Source organism: Octopus bimaculoides, chromosome 21 (assembly GCF_046866305.1).
Source record: "Octopus bimaculoides isolate indiv1 chromosome 21, ASM4686630v1, whole genome shotgun sequence".
NCBI classification, from domain to species: Eukaryota; Metazoa; Mollusca; class Cephalopoda; order Octopoda; family Octopodidae; genus Octopus; species Octopus bimaculoides.
Window position 1 is genome coordinate 20139434 of NC_142948.1, and position 19399 is coordinate 20158832.

At 36.3% G+C, this 19399-nt stretch overlaps 1 protein-coding gene across 2 annotated transcripts in view; it reads left to right on the plus strand.

Annotated features, from left to right (window-relative positions):
* Nucleotides 1-19399, plus strand: part of LOC106884493 (U3 small nucleolar RNA-associated protein 14 homolog A) — a 102405-nt gene that overhangs the window by 37797 nt on the left and 45209 nt on the right. For both annotated transcript variants that reach the window (XM_089338881.1, XM_089338880.1), the window contains exons 2-7: nucleotides 595-715; nucleotides 4142-4206; nucleotides 8555-8622; nucleotides 10135-10277; nucleotides 11894-11971; nucleotides 13615-13692. In XM_089338881.1, the coding sequence (XP_089195007.1) occupies nucleotides 647-715; nucleotides 4142-4206; nucleotides 8555-8622; nucleotides 10135-10277; nucleotides 11894-11971; nucleotides 13615-13692 (501 nt within the window). In that variant the 5' untranslated portion in view covers nucleotides 595-646. The remainder of the gene's footprint in view (nucleotides 1-594; nucleotides 716-4141; nucleotides 4207-8554; nucleotides 8623-10134; nucleotides 10278-11893; nucleotides 11972-13614; nucleotides 13693-19399) is intronic.

The window sequence follows — 19399 nt, forward strand, 5'->3', positions numbered from 1 at the left end:
CTATCACTTGTATGGAATCCTACATTGGGGAGTAGTAACGACTAGGGTAGGGTAGCTGACTGCTTATTGTGATCATTTGTCTTTTGGTTTCCTGTAGTTTTGCTCTCTTTTACAACCCCAGTGAACATACATATATTTTCAATTTCAAAGAAATTCGAACAATACATATAAGACCCAAGTCAAAAAGATTCTCAACAATTCGACTTCTCTGGTTGACATTAAAACACCCACCCCAATAGGGCCTTAACTCCCATATTTTAGACCTCGATGACCTCTGTTTTTCAGGAGCAAAATCTTTTTAACAGGTTCCATAAAATTGGAATTTTGGAATCTGCGCATAAGATCAGTAGTATGGGATACATGTGTGATGATTAGAATTTTTTTAGAGTGTGTAAAGAGGGAAAGAACCCTCATCTGCAATTTTGATGAAAATCGAATTATAGGTATTCCAGTTCATTAGAGAAAATATAACAGAAAAGTCTAATTCTTCCATTGCATGTAACACGGGCAACGCTGGGTATCTCTGCTAGTCTATAAATAAAATGCATTTTCTTGCAAACTTGTATATGTAATAAACTTTGTTTATTGTTGTAGCTGACCCTACCATATGTTTTAGTGTGGGTTTTACAGTATTGAAGTGAGCACCATGGATTTATTAGCAGCTAATGAGGATGATTTGAAAGAAGCAGAGATAAGTGACAGTGAAGATGTTCAGGTGAGTAAATTTTTTCAATACAAGTTTTTCATTACAGTTGTTTACCATTGTCAATATGGCAAAAGGAACAAATGGGTGGGGACTTAGATTGCACAGATGAGAAGTTAATTCTGTTAAAGCCAAGACTAGAGTCAATACTCAAAATTGTCGAGTGCCATCAGCCCAACCAGTTGGGGAGGCATACTTTGCAGCTCCAGATTCCTGTAGAGCACATCGCCCTATCCATAATATTCCAACATTCTTATGACACAGTATTCCAGCTTTACCATTTTACATTACACACTGATTCTATTATTGATGTCTCTTGTTACATATTGTCATCATGATAATTATTTAATGTCTGTCTTCCATACAGGGGTGAGTTAGATGGTTTAACAGGAGCTGGTAAGCCGGAGAGCTGCACCAGGCTCCAGTTGTCTGTTTTGGCATGGTTTCTATGCTTGGGTACTTTTTATGTGGCACTAGCATGGGGGCTTGTCATGTAGCACCAGCATGGGTGACTTTACATGGCACCAACACAGGTGCATTTTACATGCTACCAGCACCTGTGGGATCACCAAGTAACTTGCAAGACAAAAGACTTCTCAGCTGAGAGAGGAAGTAGAACCAAGAGAAGTGGCTGTAATAAGGTGAGAGATGAGAGTATGATAGAGGAACTGAGGTAGCCCTCTTACTATAGAGGAGATACTTGGCTACGTCTATTGGACAAGGAAGGTGAGAGAGAGGTAATGAGGTAGAGTGATAGAGAGAGGGCAGTGTGTGGTATTATAAATAGTTCAGAGAAGATAGACGGGTATGTTCCATAAGAGTGTAAGGAGAGATGTTTAGAGACAGCAAGTGATGGTGAGAGGAACTGAAATGGCTGGGTGTGGGGTATGGAATGTGAGCAGATAGGCATATGAAGAAGAGTGGTGAGGGTGTGGAGGAGTTTTAATAGAGGACAGATTTTGTGTATGGTGTGGTGGCCATAAAGGACATGCCTGTATGTATGGATGCCTATGGTATTACCTAGCTTGATGTGTCTTCTCAAGCACAGCAAATTTACAGAAGTCTTGGTCTTTTGTCATATCAGTGAAGTTCAAATTCTGATGATCATTTCTCATCACTTCATTCTGTGTCTTCTTGGGTCTACCCTTTCCATGGGTTCCCTCCACAATTAGAAATCAGCTCTTCTTTATGCAGCTGTCCTCATCCATATGCATCACATGACCATACCAGCACAGTCTTGTCTCTTGCACACTACATCTGATGCCTCTTATATCCAACTTTTTATTAAATGATTTACACTCTGTCTTACCTGCATACTGAGATTACCCATCCAGTGGAGCATGGTGGCTTCACTTCTTTCAAGCCTTTGCATGTCCTCTGTAATCACAGCCCATGTTTCACTGCCATGTAGCATAGTTGTTCATACACAGGCATCAAGCAATCTGCCTTTCACTCTGAGGGAGAGACCATCTTTTATCAACAAAGATAGTAGGTCTCTGAACTTTACCCAGCCTGTTCTTATTCTAGCAACTATTCTTTCAGAGATTCCTCTTCCGCTGCTGACTTGGTCCCCTAGGTAGCAGAAACTGTGTACTAACTTCTAAGGATCTCCCTGGGCATTTGAGAAAGTCTATTCTCTGTACATTCTTAGTGTTTATTGTACCTGCACATCTACACACAAAGACTACTTTCTCTGTTAACTTTCTTTTGTGTCCATTGCTTACACTGGGTACACTATGCGGAGTTTCTACCAACACCTTTACAATATATTGAGCAAGGCCATCTCCCCGAAGGGAGAAAATGGTGTAGTTATTAACTCACTGAATAAAGGTGTTTGACTCTGCTGATATCAAGAGTATAAAGGTTCAGGTCTTTGGTTCTCCTGTTGTTACTCTACAGTTGTGAGACTTGGACACTTAGAGACCACCACAATGCTTCACAAGATTATGGGCTACCATTGGTTTGATTTTGTATCCAACCACTGACTATACTCAAAAACTAGGATATGTCTTGTTATTTTTATGATTCAGGAGTGTCAGCTTAGGCTGTTTGGTTATGTTGCTTGATTTTCTGAGTTGAATCCTGTGTACCAGTTTCTCTTCTCTAAGGATTGGTGATGGTTCGTGTTGAACAGCTACATGCCTCATGGTCACAATGGATGAGGAAGTATTTCATGGACATGGGAACTGACTGGGGCACTGCCCAGAGGATTGCCCATGACAGCCTGAGCAGATACTGACAAATGGTGGATGCAGTGACATGCTGCAATGGTGCATATCTCCATACCTGACTGATCTGACTATATTTTTACTGGCTCCAACTCCACAGCACTGGTCAGAACAGCAGCTACTGGCCAGATACTAGTGAAAAGAGTTACATGTGTTATAGTAATTTGATACTCTTTACTTGTTTCAGTCATTTGACTGTGGCCATGCTGAAGCACTGCCTTTAGTCGAGCAAATCAACCCCAGGACTTATTCTTTGTAAGCCTAGTACTTATTCTATCGGTCTCTTTTGCCGAACCACTATGTTACAGGGATGTAAACACACCAGCATTAGTTGTCAAGCAATGTTGGGAGGATAAGAACAGACACGCAAACATATACACACACATACATATATATATATGCATATATACAACGGGCTTCTTTCAGTTCCCATCTACCAAATCCACTCACAAAGCTTTGGTCGGCCCGAGGCTATAGTAGAAGACACTTGCCCAGGGTGCCATGCAGTAGGACTGAACCCGGAACCATGTGGTTGGTAAGCAAGCTACTTACCACACAGCCACTCCTATCATAAAATCAGTGGAAGGGCACTAGTAATGCAGTAGCAATGAACTGAAAGAGTGCTTGTGATACATAGTTAGGATAGTACATGTATTCCAGCAGCAGCAACAGCTGAGAGGGTATTTGTAGAGGGTGCTGAAGATGCCTGTGTCACAACGCAAGTAAGAGAGATTGTGTGTCAAGTAGGTGTTTGTCCAGAGGATGCTTGTGTTACATCAGGTTGAACTTTTTAACAAGGAGGTTTTTTTATTGTCATTATCATCATTTCATATTCATTTTTTTCCAATGTCTTATGGAATCACAAATGGCAACAGTAATAAATCAATGGTTAATGTAAAACAGTTGTGTTGGGATACTGTCTGTTATAGGAATGTCGGAATATTGTGTTTAGGAAATTATTGTAATTCATGTGGAATATTGTGTATGATTATAAAAATATCAGAATACTATTAGAATGTTGGAGTGCTGTGTGCTTCCTGGTCTGAATATTTTGTAGCTACCGTATCTGATAATGTATGGAGATTATAATGTTTGGGGACTCACCCACCGAAAAGAAGAGGGTAAGTTATACCATCAGTAAGAACAAAAAATAATGTATTCTCTGGTCTTTTAGTAGTTTTATAATTTTTCTTATATTTTTGTCTTGTAGGGTATGGATGATGACAGAACAAGGAAAAGACTCATAGACTCAGTTCTTGCTCTTAACCACAAAAAGTAAGTATTTATACTAATTTCCTTTGAGAGTTTTTGTGTTTCATTGCTGTGTTAACTGAAATCATTTATGATAGAACAAAATTGAACATTTATTCTAGGTGTTATATTCTCTGATATCTGTATTAGCCTTTGGCTTGTGGTACACTGTTAATTTTGCATAATCAGATAACTGTTTTATTGAGAGATCTTCTACATGGTTGCTCTAACTTCTAGAAATAACAGTCAAATTACATTACTGTCTTAAATAAGAAAGGATACATTTGATGATTGTGGACTTCGATGTACAGAAAGGTGAGCTGATTACCGTTGGAACACCTTCAACCATCAGTCTGTTCAATTAGAGTTGACTTGAAGCTAAACAACAGCAATTAATCCAGTGTATTTAATGTCTTGTTGAGAACTGAAAGCAAATCATGCAAGAAGTGGTTCTTATTAGGATGGAGATTTACAAATAGGTTTTATATCAGATTGTTGTCACAAACTGAAGTATGTAGGTTTATTTTATCTCTAATAAGTTCTGCAGGATGTTTACTGCATGAGATTTAGTCAGGCTCTTTGTTCTATAGCTGGTTTGGTTACTGTTTGTGTAACACTACTTTTATATGTTTCCTATTTGGAATTAGATAATAAATATATTTTACTTTTGAAGTAGGAATATATATTGATAAACATGTCACTTATAACTTATAAATGTTATCATTATACATAAATCCTGACTCCAGCTACATAAACATCATAGTGAGAAATATATACTCTGAAACACTAATGGACATTTTATGCATGCATGTATGTTGAAGATAAATAAATTTGTGTTCTTTTAACCGCTATAAAAAATACACAGTTTCATAATTGCAGAGATAAATTTCATTAACAAGCTGAAGAACATGAAGAAAGAGAAAATAATTACTACATTATTTTATTTATGTACATTTAGCATTTATAGTACAATTGGAAAGTAAAATCATTTTGTCATAGAGAATTACTACTTAAAATTCACACTAGCTAATCTTTCATACTAACTACTAGAGCTCACAACAATTTAAATAAGTCTTGTTGGATTTTTATCATAGACATGGTATGAAAAATAGCCAATATCTCAAGGAGTGAGTGTCATGGAGTTTAGTAACATCCTACGAACACTGATTAATTTCCCCAAAATCAGGGTTTCTGTAACTGCTCATACCTGAATTCTAAGAACCGTATTTTGTGAAAGAATTCTCTTTGACGAAAGTTTAGAATTCAAATATGGGCAGTAATTTTAACCAACGGGATACCAACAATTATGCTTGTTCGGGCAAACGACCATTATGCCGCCTTTTATGATTTCCTACAGTTCTAACAACTTCCAACTGTCAGATTGACTGACCCAGTCATTCTCCAACGATTGAAATAATTGTAATTCATTAAAATATGTGAATGATATGGAATTTCTGTTGGTAGATATTTTGTCTTTTATTCAGCTCTATTTCAAGTATCAACTTAACCCTTTAGCCTTTAAACCAGCCATATCTGGCCCAAATATTCTGTTTGTTTTATGCTCAAACTGGCCAGTCTGGCCTCTCACACCGACCCTAAAGCACCATCGTAAAAATTAACAGTTAGTTCATCAAAATCTCATAGCTACAAAATAATGCATGATTAATTCAAAACAAAGTGAATAAATAAATATTACTGTTGACAGAATAATGTGAATGCTAAAGGATTAATACATCAAACTTATACAACAAACGTTAACCTATATGTCAAACATCAACTTATACGTCAAAACTAGCTTATATGTCAAGCTTCAACTTGTACATTAAAGATTGGTGGAAACTTGAGCATATAAGGGAATCTCTATATGGTTACTTGACCAGCTAGGAAAAATGGTTAAATTTTTCTTAAACCATGCCATAAGACTTTAGAAATTATTTCTACATTATATTGGATAATGTGTTGTGTGAAAAAAGTAAGTGCTGGTATGATCATAACTGGAATACTTTTGTGAAGTTATGGCTGTGTGGTTAAGAAGTTCATTTTACAACCACATGGTTTCGAGTTCACTCCCATTGTGCTACACATTGGACAAACGTCTTGCACCACAGCAGCAGGTTCATCATATCTAGAAAATGGAATTACATAGACAGAAAAATGTGTTGGAATTTAGAACCTTTTTCTGTGTGTGTGTGTGTGTGTGTGTGTGTGTGTGTGTGTGTGTATATATCTTATCATCATCATCATTTAACATACTGGCATGAATTGGACAGTTTGACGAGAGCTAGCAAATCAGAGGACTGCACCAAGTCCTGCTGTCTATTTTGGCATGGTTTCTATGGCTTGATGCCCTTCCTAATGCCAACCACTTTAAAGAGTGTACCGGGTGCTTTGTATGTGGCACCAGCACCAGTAAGGTCACCAAGTAATTTGCAAGACCACATCCCTTAATTGAATGGGGAGGAAGTGCCTTTGTGGCAGGTGATGAGAGGTTAGTGTGTTATAGAGGAATAGAGACAGGTGTCTTGCAGTAAAGCAGATGCATTTCTTCTCCAATTGGGAAGGGAGAGAAAGAAGATAAGTGAAGATGTGTTATAGCACACTCAAGTTACAGGGAAGGGATTATGTAAAGTGATACAGAAGATTGGATATGGTGAGTGGGTGGGTAAGTTTGTGAGAGTACAAAAGGAGACTGGGAAGGCAGTGAGTGAACACAGATGGAGGGGTTAAAAAGATGAGTTGCAGTGGGGAGAGATTTATCAGGGACAAATTGTATGCAAGCAAGTTTGCAAGAGTATGAAAGGTGAGTGGGAGATAGAGGGGAGGAGAATGTAGTGAGCAGTGAACATAAGTGGAGGGAGAGCAGAGTGTTAGGAAGATGAGTTGTGAGGGAGAGAGGTATAACCATGAACAATGTGCCTTTTGGGTGTCATTTTTATTTAGGTGAACAGGTCTTCTCGAGCACAGCAGATCAGCCATCATTTTGGTCCTATGTAATCTCTTCTATGAGACTCAACATCTTTAGGTCATTTTTTTGCTGCCTTTGTCCCATGTCATCTTGAGTATATCTCTTCCACAGGTTTCAACTACATTTAGGGATTGGCATTTTATGCTGCTATCTTCACCCATATACATCACATGACCATACAAGTGTAGTTTTCCTTCTTGCTCTCTAGATCTGATGCCTCTTATGCTCAATTTTTCTCTCAAAACATTTATACTTTGTTTTCCATGATATACATACACACATGCATATATGTGTAAGAGGTAGCTAAAGATGTTGGTGACAAGGAAGGGTATCTGACTGTAAAACATTGCCTCAAAAGGGAACTATAATAAATATGATTGTCACAAGGCTTGCGAGACTAATATCTGATTTAACAGGGGAAATTGCCTTAAACTTTTATTGCTGTTTTATGTACATTTGTTTCTGTTTGAAATAAGACTGCCTGCTAAAACAAGACTGGTGTTGAGTAAAAATGATAATTTAACCCAAACAGTAAATATTGAACGATAAAAGAAGTACTAAGGTGAAATAAGTACTGTAGTTGTTATGATTGACTGAAAAAAAATCCAAATAAGTGGCTACAATCCAGTAACTGAAATCTGTAAAAGAATAGAATCATAAAACAAAAAGGTCTGCTTCAAGAGGACCAACCTGGGATTAAACAACAAAATAATGACCAACAAATAAAAAAATAAAAAACTGGAGTCATTTTACTAAACCTCCTTCAAATTTTCAAATTAATAATTAAATCCCATAAAATAGTCTGTTCTTGTTAGAAATGAGGATCATGAAATGGTTAGATACCTTACATGAAAGGAAAATTTTCCCACTGATGCATTGAATCAGGAGACCCACCACCAACACTGCCATCATCATTGTTGTCATAATAATAATATTAATCTCTAACCTAGGCATAAGGCCACAATTTGTGGGATGGGGTTAGTTGATTAAATTAACTCCAGTATTTGACCAGAAAGACAAAGTTGACCATAGTAGGATTTGAACTCAGAATGTAAAGTGTGGGAAGAAACATGGCAAGGCATTTTGTTTGGTGCTCAAATGATTCTACCAACCCACTGTCCTAATAATAATAATAATTATAATTGTTTCGAACATAGGTACAAGGTCAGAAATTTTGGTGGGATGGTTTAAGATGATTAAATCAACCCTAGCGCTTGATTAGTACTTCATTTTATCAACCTTGAAAGGAAGGAAAAGAAAGTTAATTCAGTGGAGTTTGAACTTGGAGCATAAAGGGCTGTAACTAAATACTAGTAATACCCTAACAGTTCTACCAATGCAAATGTTTCATAGAATTGAAACATTATAGATTTAGTTTTTCAATTTGTGTAAATTATTCTCATTCAGGGCTCGCTACAACCAGAGGACTGTGGTTGGAAAAAATGTGTCAGAATTCAACTTTGGAGCAGCAAATGGTAGGTGACCGATTTGTTTATGTTGGTTCTTTAATTTTGGCTCTTGAAACCATTTTTGACTCCTACTTTTTTTTTTTTAATTATTTTGTAAGAGAAACAGTTGTTGCATGAATTGTTCTCCTTTCTCTAGTAAAGTTACTGGTACTTGACAAGAGTCACTAAAAGGCAAAATTGACTTAGAACTAAAATGTTATAAAGCATTTACCCACTCTTTATCTTTAACTATTTTTAGCAGGCTTAATTGTTTAGCTCCAGGTCAGTCTTAATTAAGTAAACTTATGATCAAAGATCTTTTAGCTGTAGCAATTTCATTTGGATACAGTGTATCTACAACTAAATCCAATGTATTGTTCTTTTTTTAAGGTTGTAGAGTGTAATTTGATTGCAAGTTGTCAGAGCCTTTAGAATGTTGGATAGGATGCCTCATAGTGTTAGTTCTGAGGTCAACCTTACTTCCCATTTTTTAGGGATTGATGAAAAAGTTCCAATCCAGAGTGGTGGCTTAGTCAACCTGCTGGAGTGTCAGATAGGTAACTAGTATTTGTTCAGGCTGTTTGTGTTCTGACAGTAACTTCCTGCAATTGTACTGATTCCATGTTTCATTGGCTTTGCCTCTCCCAGACAACATCAGACAACAATGTGGAGAGGAGAGGTATCCATGCATGAGCAACTGCTAGCCTTCCACAGGAAAGCTTGTTGAGGTTTGCCTCTTAGACTAGGGGCTTTCTGTGTACAGAAACCTATGGTCAGCTATGACCAAAAGAGACTCTAGAGGGTGCTGTTTAAGAGAGATTTTAAATTGGTTGGAGATGATTTGAGGAAAACTTTTGTGCTGTTTCTAGCCAGTCAAATGAATATAGAAACTCCCATGGTCATAGGCAAGATATCAGTTCAATAAAGTTCATAAAATGGAAGAAAATTGTGTGTAGTTAGGGGCGGCAAAAGGAATTTTGATATTTCAGAGGGGCATTTGCTAGAGAATGATTTAAAAATGTGTTAGGTGGCTGTAAATAGGGCTGAGAGTGAGAGATTAATAGATATTGAGATAGACTGGTAGACAAATGAGAAGTAGACATATAAACAAGAGAGAAGATTTATAGATTGATAGACAGACAATAATATGATGAATAAAGGATTAAGGTGAGGGGTTAGATGAAAATAGTGTTAAATAGACAGATAAATGAAAAGGAGATGAAAAAAGTATTATAAACTGACAGACAAAAAGATAGATGGCTAATGGGATAGCAATGGCTGATAGCGAGCAATAAATACTGAGATGAGGAATTATTATTTACTGATATATTCAAACCAGTATCTTCCTCTACAATATTTCAGCTCCTGTACCAACCATCATTCTTCAGGTGCCTCTGGTATTCAGTATATCAGTGTATAATAACAAAATGATTGTTTATAATTAAATATCAGTAATGTTTTGATAAATACTTATAAAGTGTTCTAGTTTTTATCATTGCTTTAATGAGTTCCTTTTCTTGTGGTTTATTTTCTGTGAAGACCTTAGCAAAGTCCACATTCAAGACTTGGTGCAATCTTTGAAAGATAAAACCAATAAGAAAAAGCTAGCTAAAACTTTGAAGAATATCCAAGGAAAGAAGAATGTGATTACAGAACCATTACTTAAACATGAAAAAGAGAAGGTAATAATTTGTATTGAGCTTTTGTAACAATAAATATGATCCTTGGATAAACGTAAAAGATTATAAAAAACAATAAAAATTCTTCATAAAAAAAAGCATGTTTTAATATAACATGTTTGAAATAAAAGCATGCATGCATGTATGTATGTATGTATCTTTGGCTTTATGGTTAAGAAGCTTGATTCTTGACCATATACTCAGGTCCAGTCCTTCTGTGTGACACCTTGGGTACATGTCTTCTATTATAGTCCCAGGTTTGAAGATGCCCATCGTGTGTGTGTGTAGTGTTGCCTTGACATCATGTGAATATTATAAACAGGCATCACCTCATACAAACAATGTTTGTTTCCAGTCTTTTGTGAAAAGCATGTCTGGTCATAGAGAAAATGTAAGGATTGGTGACAAAGGTTTCTGACTGTAGAAAAGAAACCTCAACAAATTTTGTCTGACTCATGCAAGCATGGAAAAGTAGGAATTAAACAATGATGATGATATAAGTGTGTGTGTGTGTGCATGCACTTACATGTGTCTGTGTGTTTTACACTGAGTTACAAATAGTAGTCTTGTTGTTGAAGACCCTTTGACTGAGTACAGGTGTAGTTTTGAGGGGAATGACTTTATACCAGGTATTGAGAAGCTAAAGTATGGTACAGTGACATATACAGGTGCCTTACTATAGAGGAAATACATGTCTACCTCACATTATACAAGGGTGGGTGGGAGAAAGTGAAAAGAAAACAAAGATGGTGAGGAGGTGTCAGTGTACTTTCAAGATACAAGAAGATGAGTATAAGAGAAAATATGGACAGGATTGGGAAGGCAGGTGGATATGTTCATTAAAGTGTGAGAGGAAAATAACAGATGGTTAGAGATTCAAGTAGAGATGAATGTGTAGTGAATGATGAGCAAAGGTGGAGGTATGGTTGCTGATACATACCATACATACACAATATTTCCATGACAATATGATTATATTTTCTTAATAAATCAGAAGGCAAAGATGTGGCAGTGTGGTTAAGAATTTTGCTTTGCATCCACATGGTCTCAGGTTTAGCCTGATTTTGTGATACTTTGAGCAAGTGTCATCTGCTATATTAAGCTGAATAATGCCTTGTAGGTAGAATCGGTAGAAACTGTATCAAAATCTATCATCATTGTTTTGACATCTACTACTCCGTGCTTGAATGTATCAGAGTTTGTTGAGGCTGATTTTGTATGGCTTCCTGTTAACAAGCAAAGCATTATTTCCTCATGGAAGACTAGAGATGAACTACTTCTCTTGTATGATGGTGACACTTATTTAGAGCCATCACGTGATGTCATGACAAGGGACACGTTATACATTCAATGGGCTTCTTTCAGTTTCCAACTACCAAATACACTCAAAAGGCTTTGGCTGGTTCAAACTATAGTAGAAACCTGAAACCACATGGTTTGGAAGCAATCTTCTTTACCACACAGCTATGTATGTGAGTGTGTGTGTGCATGAATGCTGTTAATAACTCATGTTTACCAAACTGTTTTAAAATAGTTCAGTTATTTTTTCTATTTCAAACTATAAAATATATCCATTTTTTTCTTTTATATAAACTAATTTAAAATCTTTCATTTCACAGATTGACCGAGCTACTGCATTCACTAAAACTTGTGAAGAACTGTCAATGTGGGACAATATAGTTTGGGATAACCGTAAGGTATGTTTTGGGACAGTACATTGTGCTCATCTCTTGAGTTTCTTTTTGTTATAAAATCTTTTTCCTCCTGTATAAAGTTATACACACACTCACACACACACTCACACACACATGATTTTCTTGTTTTTATTCTTTGCTCCACTTCATTTTTGTTCTCCTTATGGCAGTCAAGTATAGGTTTGTGGCCTTGTGGTTAGGTCATTAGGGTTCATGATCATTAGTCATGGAGTTAATTTTCAGACCAGGCAGCACATTGTATTCTTGTGCAGGACATTTCATTTCTCTTTGCTCCAGCCCACTTAACTAAAAATATGTACCAGTAGCAGTTGGGAGTTCACCTTGTGACAGACTGGAAACCTGTTCAGGAGGAAGTCTTGAAGTCTCACTTAACTGAATTCCTTGGAGACCCAGATAAGCTCTGATCGCATAAGTTTGGAAGCCCAAGGCAGACTTTATTTATGGCAGTCAACTTCTGTTATTTGAGCCACCCATGTATACTACATGTCTACCAGTATCTCCTTTTTTTGTTACTTATGTTGATACCTCTGGTACACCCAGTTATTTATCTCACATGCATTCATTCAACCCTTCACAACTTAGTTATACACATTCAGTGGACTCTGCTCAGCTCATTTCTCTTTTGTTGCTGTAGATATTTAACACCACCATCACCATCGGGTCTTGAATGCTTTTATTTGCATCGTAGGAAAACATGTAATGCCCTACTTACACCACCATTTTTTAATAGATTTCTTTCTGTTATATTGCTGATCTCATGTCCTGCACACATTGAACTTGTAGAATCCTTTAAGGGCTGGGCATTTGCCAATTCAATCTCACCTGTTTGGAAGCATGTATGAAAGTCATGGTTAGTATTCCTCTTACTCTGACCAATTTATTTAAAAAAAGAATTATATTCACCTGATGGGATTTCCATGTATGAGTGTCTTAGTGGTTCAACAAAGAAACCACCTACTTGCTGAGCTATGGAGTAAGAGGCTGAATATTCCACAGACATATACTATTTGCATAATTTTCAGACAGATTCAACATATTTTCATCTACAAGGTAGCCTCTATATTGACTCATTCTGCTATATACTGCAGCCATACTACCTTGAAAAAGTAAGACATTGCATAATGTCTTCCTAGATACACTACGGAATGAAAAAGGACAAGCTGGTCATTGATAGAATGCCTTTGACCACAAGTCTATTTGATCAAGTCTGACATAGTCATAGAGTTAATCAGTAACAAAGTTGGGTCTTTAAATTGCAGGATTTGTCTAACCAATAGGCTTCCACCCAATATCTGTCTCTTTTCACTCCCAAAGCTTGAGTTCACCTGAAGTTATGGTAAAACTCTTGCCAATGATGCCATACAGTTGGAGAGAACTAGGACCCGATGACTGTGAAGTGAACTTAATAACCATTTGAGTATACCTCACACTTATATTTATGTTGGTGTGATTATATAGATGGGCACATTTATATAGAATCTCAGTTCTTGTGAAGTTAACTTACTAATCATTTGGCCATAGTCTCACACGCATACTCCCTCTCTCTCTCATCTGCTGTTTATGCAGTTGACATGCCCTTTGTCCTATTATTATGATGTACAATTTTCTTTTCCATCTTCTTGCAGAAGGACTTTCTTCAATTTCCAGAGAAAAATGAAAGAGTGGAAGTTCTTGATAAAACCAGTATGCAGAAATATTTTAAGGTAATTTCTAATCTAATTAGCTTCATTTTTGTATCTGGTTTGCAAGATTCTTAAAGTGAATTTGTTGTGTCTGGGAGGAGTCTTACTTCCTTACTATCCAATACATGCACTGGTTCAATTTCCTAATTTTTTACCCTGTACACATAAGCAAAAGCAGGATATTGTTTTATTTGTGTCTTCCCAAAATTTTTGTTATTTTTGCAATCTTGTCAACGGATGTTGACTGCCGGTTATCATAGCTGTGTTCCTTTTGTCTGTTTGAGATTTTGTTGCATGCGTGTCTGTGCACACCAGCATGCTTTTGTATGCACATTTGTATGTGTGTGTGTGTACATATGTATGTATGTGTGTGTATGTATGTACATATGCATGTATGTACGTATGTATTCTGCTTATTCATGTGTTTGTGTGCTTGTATGCTTGTGTGTGTATTTGTGTGTAGCTCTGCTTCCTTGCATATGAGTGTGTGATTATGTACGTGTGTCTGTTATATATGGATGTCTTTGTGTGTATGCATATGTGGAGTGTAAGTGTATGTATGGTCATGTATTTCTGTCTTCTTTTGAATGTGTGTATTCCGTATTACCTATGTACTTACCTATCTGTCTATCTGTCTACCTATGTATCTATCTGTTTACCTACATACCTATGTACCTACTTAACTGCCTATTAGCAAATGTACATATGTATGTATATTCTGTAAGTATTGGGGTATCTCTACCTCCTACGTGTTTTTCCTATTTAGTATGGGGTATGTTTTATTTATGAGGATGTATTCATGTATTTGAGTGATGGGTCCTTCAAGTGTTTGGATAAAATGTGGAAGTCAAGTTGGCCCAGTGTGCCTCCATGTTGGTCTTTGGCATGTTGGTAGAGTATGGAGGATTGTTTCTTGTATTACCTCAAGTGTTCATTTATTCTTTCCGTTATACTTCTAGAGTCCTAGAAGTATAGCATAAGGTGCATAGAATGTGCTTGTAAAGACAAAAACATGGTATGCATTTGGAGATACATCTAGAAGTATAGCAGAGAGAATAAACGAACACTTGAGGCAATATGATGAGAAGAAACAGTCCTCAATAGTCTACCAAAATGCCAAAGACCAACATGGAGGCACATTTGACCATCTCAACATTCGCATTTTGTCCAAGCACCCAAAAGACCCATCACTCAGACAAATACAGAAGTACGTCCTCATAAATGAAAAATCCCCCATACTAAATAGGAAATACACATAGAAAGTAGAGGTACCCCAATACCTACAGAATATACATAGGTACATTTGTTAATAGGCAGTTAAGTAGGTAAACTGATAGATACATAGATAATACGAACAGACAATCACATTGTTGTGGTGGAATCTGAACACCCCCGTGAATGGACGGTTCTAAATTGTATAAGTACACATGTGCTAGAGATACAAAAAAGCTGTGTGGTATGTGCAGATGCTATGTAAAAAACAGTCATTAGAAGTCATTCGAGAAGTGACATCAGAATTATGTGTTGGTGAATTGATAGTTGTTAAATGATTATACCAGAAGTCTGCAATCACAATAAAACATCATAACCATGGCGATGAGGATGAGATACTACTCGCAGTGGAAAATATAAAAAATCCTCTCACTTTGTACAAGTGGTGGTAAGGATTCTAATTTTATGCACTTCATAATAGTAAGACATTCAAAATTCTTAGCATGGAAGAACTGTTAGCAACAACACCACCAAACTCAGCAGCTGTTAGAATTATTGATTCAGTTGAAGAACATCTCCGGTTTGTTTTCAGCAGATGGAATAGTTAATTCAATAGAGGAATTTGTCTATAATCCTGAAGAAGGGATTACGTTTTCAGCATACTTTAGCAGGTATGGAGAAATATTTAAGGAAGAATGTAAAAGTTGGACAGATGAAAAGAAGGTAAGGCTTCTTTTATGAAAATTAGCACTGGCAGAACAAAAAATACTGCAATTTCATCTTGCCAAGGAAACCGCCAGAAATTTGTTTTGAGGAAACAATTAGCCTATTAGCAAAGATATTCAGTGAAAGGATTTCATTATTTAACATTCGCTGGGAATACCTGAATTTGAAAAAGAATGAAACATGACTTTGTTACATATGCAGGTATCATAAACAAAGAATGTGAAAAATTCAAGCTAAGCAAGTTGACTCCAGACATGTTCAAATATTTAATCTTCTTAAAAGGATTAACTGCAAGTAAAGATGGGGAAATATGAGCTTGAATATTAATAAGATACTAAATTAACTTTACAAACAATGGCGGAAGAATGCCAAAGGATAATTAATCTACAAGACACAGAAAAAATTGAAAGGGACGACATAAATATACAGGCATGTCGACCTATAATAAACAAGGATAAAATAAAAGCCAACTGTCTATGTAAAGAAGAAAAATAATAAAATAAGGGTCTGTGCTGACTTTTCAACTGGTTTGAATGAATGTCTGAGGACATATAATTACCCTTTGCTAAGTCCAGAGGAAATTTTTGCCAAGCTTAATGGAGGTAAATTCTTTTCAAAACTGATTTGTCGGAGGTGTACTTACAAGTTGATGAGGAATGTTTGAAACTGCTAACTATAAACACACAAGTTTAACAGACTTCCTTTTGGGTTAAAGGCCACACCTAGTATTTTTCAACAGGTGGACACTATGTTTGCGGATACTGGTTTTGCTATAGCGTATTTGGATGACATACTCATAAAAAGTGAGTCTAGACACCAGCATGAGGAACATGTTAAAATGGTTTTTGAGAAGATAAAGGGGTATAGATTTAAACTGAGTGAAGAAAAGTGCGTGTTTTTTATGCTAGAAATAAAGTATCTGGGACAAGTGATTGATAAAAAGGGTCGCTGACCAGATCTTGCAAGAGCGATGGTGATAAAAAGATATGTTACTGCCGGAAAATATTGCAACATTATAAGTGTTCTTGGGGGTTTTCAAATTATTATCAAACATATATACTGAACATGCATGAGCTAAGAGCACCCCCAAACAACCTATTAAAAAAGATGTTAAATGGTATTGGTCTGACAGATGCCAAAAGGCATTCGAAGAAATTAAAAAGGTTTTAACATCAGAGCTGTCATTATCACATTATGATCCAAAACTAAAAATAGTAGTAGCGTCAGATGCTAGTGATAATGGGATTAGAGCGATAATTCTACACAAGTTTGAAAACAGTAGTTTAAAACCTATCGCACAGGCATCGCATTCATTCTTATCGGCTGAAAAGGTCTATAACCAAATTGAGAAGGAGGCACTAGCCATTATCTTTGCAGTGAAAAATTTCACAAATTTATACATGGAAGGGAATTCAGTCTGCAAACAGATCACCACCTATTGTTACCAATTAACAAATCGGAAAAGGGTATCCCTACACACACACAGCCAACCGGTTGCAGCGCTGGGGGATGATCCTGCTAAATTATGATTTTAAGTTGGAATTTCTACCATCGAAAAACTGGGACATGTGCGGACTGTCAAGATTGATCCCTAAGCACAATGAACTGTTAGAGGAGACAGTAATAGCAGCACTAAAATCTGAAATGGAAATAATAAATATATTCTGCAATGTAGTGCACGAACTACCAGTCACATTAGACAAATTAAAAAATGAAGCAGAGAAAGATGTGTTTATAAATAAAATGAAAGAAATAGTAAAGTCTGAGACAAAGATAAAAATTTATGTAGCTGAGTGTAACATGGAATCAAAATGCTATTCGATATGCAACGATGTATTGATGTATGCTCAAAAGGGGTTGTAGTACCTGTTTCTTTACAAAATTGGATGTTAAAAGAATTTCACGTCAGGAATTGGGAGGATGAAGGTACTTATTGAGAAGCTATATTTACTGGCTGGATATGGATCAGGATATTTAAAAACTGGTTAAAGCCTGCAGGGATTGTTCCCTAGTAGCAAAAGCACCACCAATAAAAATTCAGTTGTGGCCAAAGACGGACATACCTTGGTCTAAATTGCATCTAGACTTTGCAGGGCCACTAAATGGTGTGAATTTATCTAGTAGTTGTAGATAGTTACACGGAATGGCCAGAAATATGTAAATGCAGAAAGCCAACCTCTAAAATAATAGAATTTTTGGATTAACTTTTTGCACAATTTTATGTTCTAGACACTATTGTGTCTGATAACGGAACACAGTTCACAGCAAAGGAATTTAAAAACTTTTGTAAAATGCATTCAATAGAGCATGTTACCACCCCACCATACCATCCAAGAACCAATGAACATATGGAACGTTTCATAGACACATTTAAGAGAAAGGAAAACTATTATTATTAGTGGATACTACATTGACTCAATTCTTGCGTGTCTACAGAATAACACCTAACCCCAACACAGAGTCGGGTATGTCGCCAGCTGAATTAATGTTTGCCAGGAAAGTCTGGTCAGTATTTGATAAACTACTACTGGAAAGAAAACAAAAAATACAGAGAAACACTGAAAGTAAAATGAAGTATTTCAATATAGGTGACAGTGTTTTTTAAAAAATATAAAAAGGGCAAAGTTAGGAAGAAGGAAAAAAATTAAGCATTTAGGAAGAATAACATATATGGTAAAAGGGAATACATGGGGAACACAAGAGACATCTGAACTTAAAAAAAAAAAAGATTTACAGAAGAAAAGATAAGGCAAGAAGAGCCAATGGAATTTCTCTATGAAATGTTTAATGTTCTGATACCGCAAGAAATAGTTGAACCATTGTGTACATCATCTAGGAAAAGAAAGCAGACAGAAATGTTGAAAATTGAACCAAAAAGAAAAAAATATTCCAATTTCTCCTTAAGGAAGTAAAAAAAAAAAGTAGGCAGGGGAGAAAGGTGGTAATAAATAGAAGTATTGACTCTCGGAAAGTCGAACTTAAAAAGAGAAAATGTGCTAGATGATTCTAAATTGTATAAGTATGCATGTGTGCTGGAGATACAAAAAACAGTGTGGTATGTGCAGATGCTGTGTAAAAACAGTCATTAGAAGTCATTTGAGAAGGGATATTGGAATTACATGTTGGTGGATTGATAGTTGTTAAATGATTATACCAGAAGACTGCAATCACAGTAAAACATCATAACACAAAAGCAGACAGAAACACATGACGATATATATACACATGCATACACACAAAGACATAGAGACACATCTATACATAACAGATGCACGTATATAATCATAAACTCATACACATAGACACAGACAAACACGCAAGGAAGCAGAGCTACACACAAATAGACACACACGCACATACACGAGCATGCACAAACACATGAATATGCAGAATACATACATACATGCATACGTGCTCACACAAGTACACTGGTGTGCACACACATGTAACAGAGTCTCAGATGCAAAAGTAATGTAGCTCCAAGTTGCAAAAACAACGTAAATTTTTGGAAGACAAAAAAAAATAATAATAATAAAGGAGTGAAAATTGGACTGGTGAGTGTATTCGATACAAAGGCATTATGACTCTCCCCAATCACAACCTAATCTAATTAAGTTTTTGTAATCACCCACTCAGCAAAAATTAAGCTTTTATTATTATTATTCCACATTTAGTGTTTCTTTTATAGTTTCTTGGGTTGGATTATTTACACATCCTTATGGTTCTATTTTACCATGCTAGCATGGGTTAGACAAATATATTATTTAGGCCTTGTTTTACAACCAGGTGC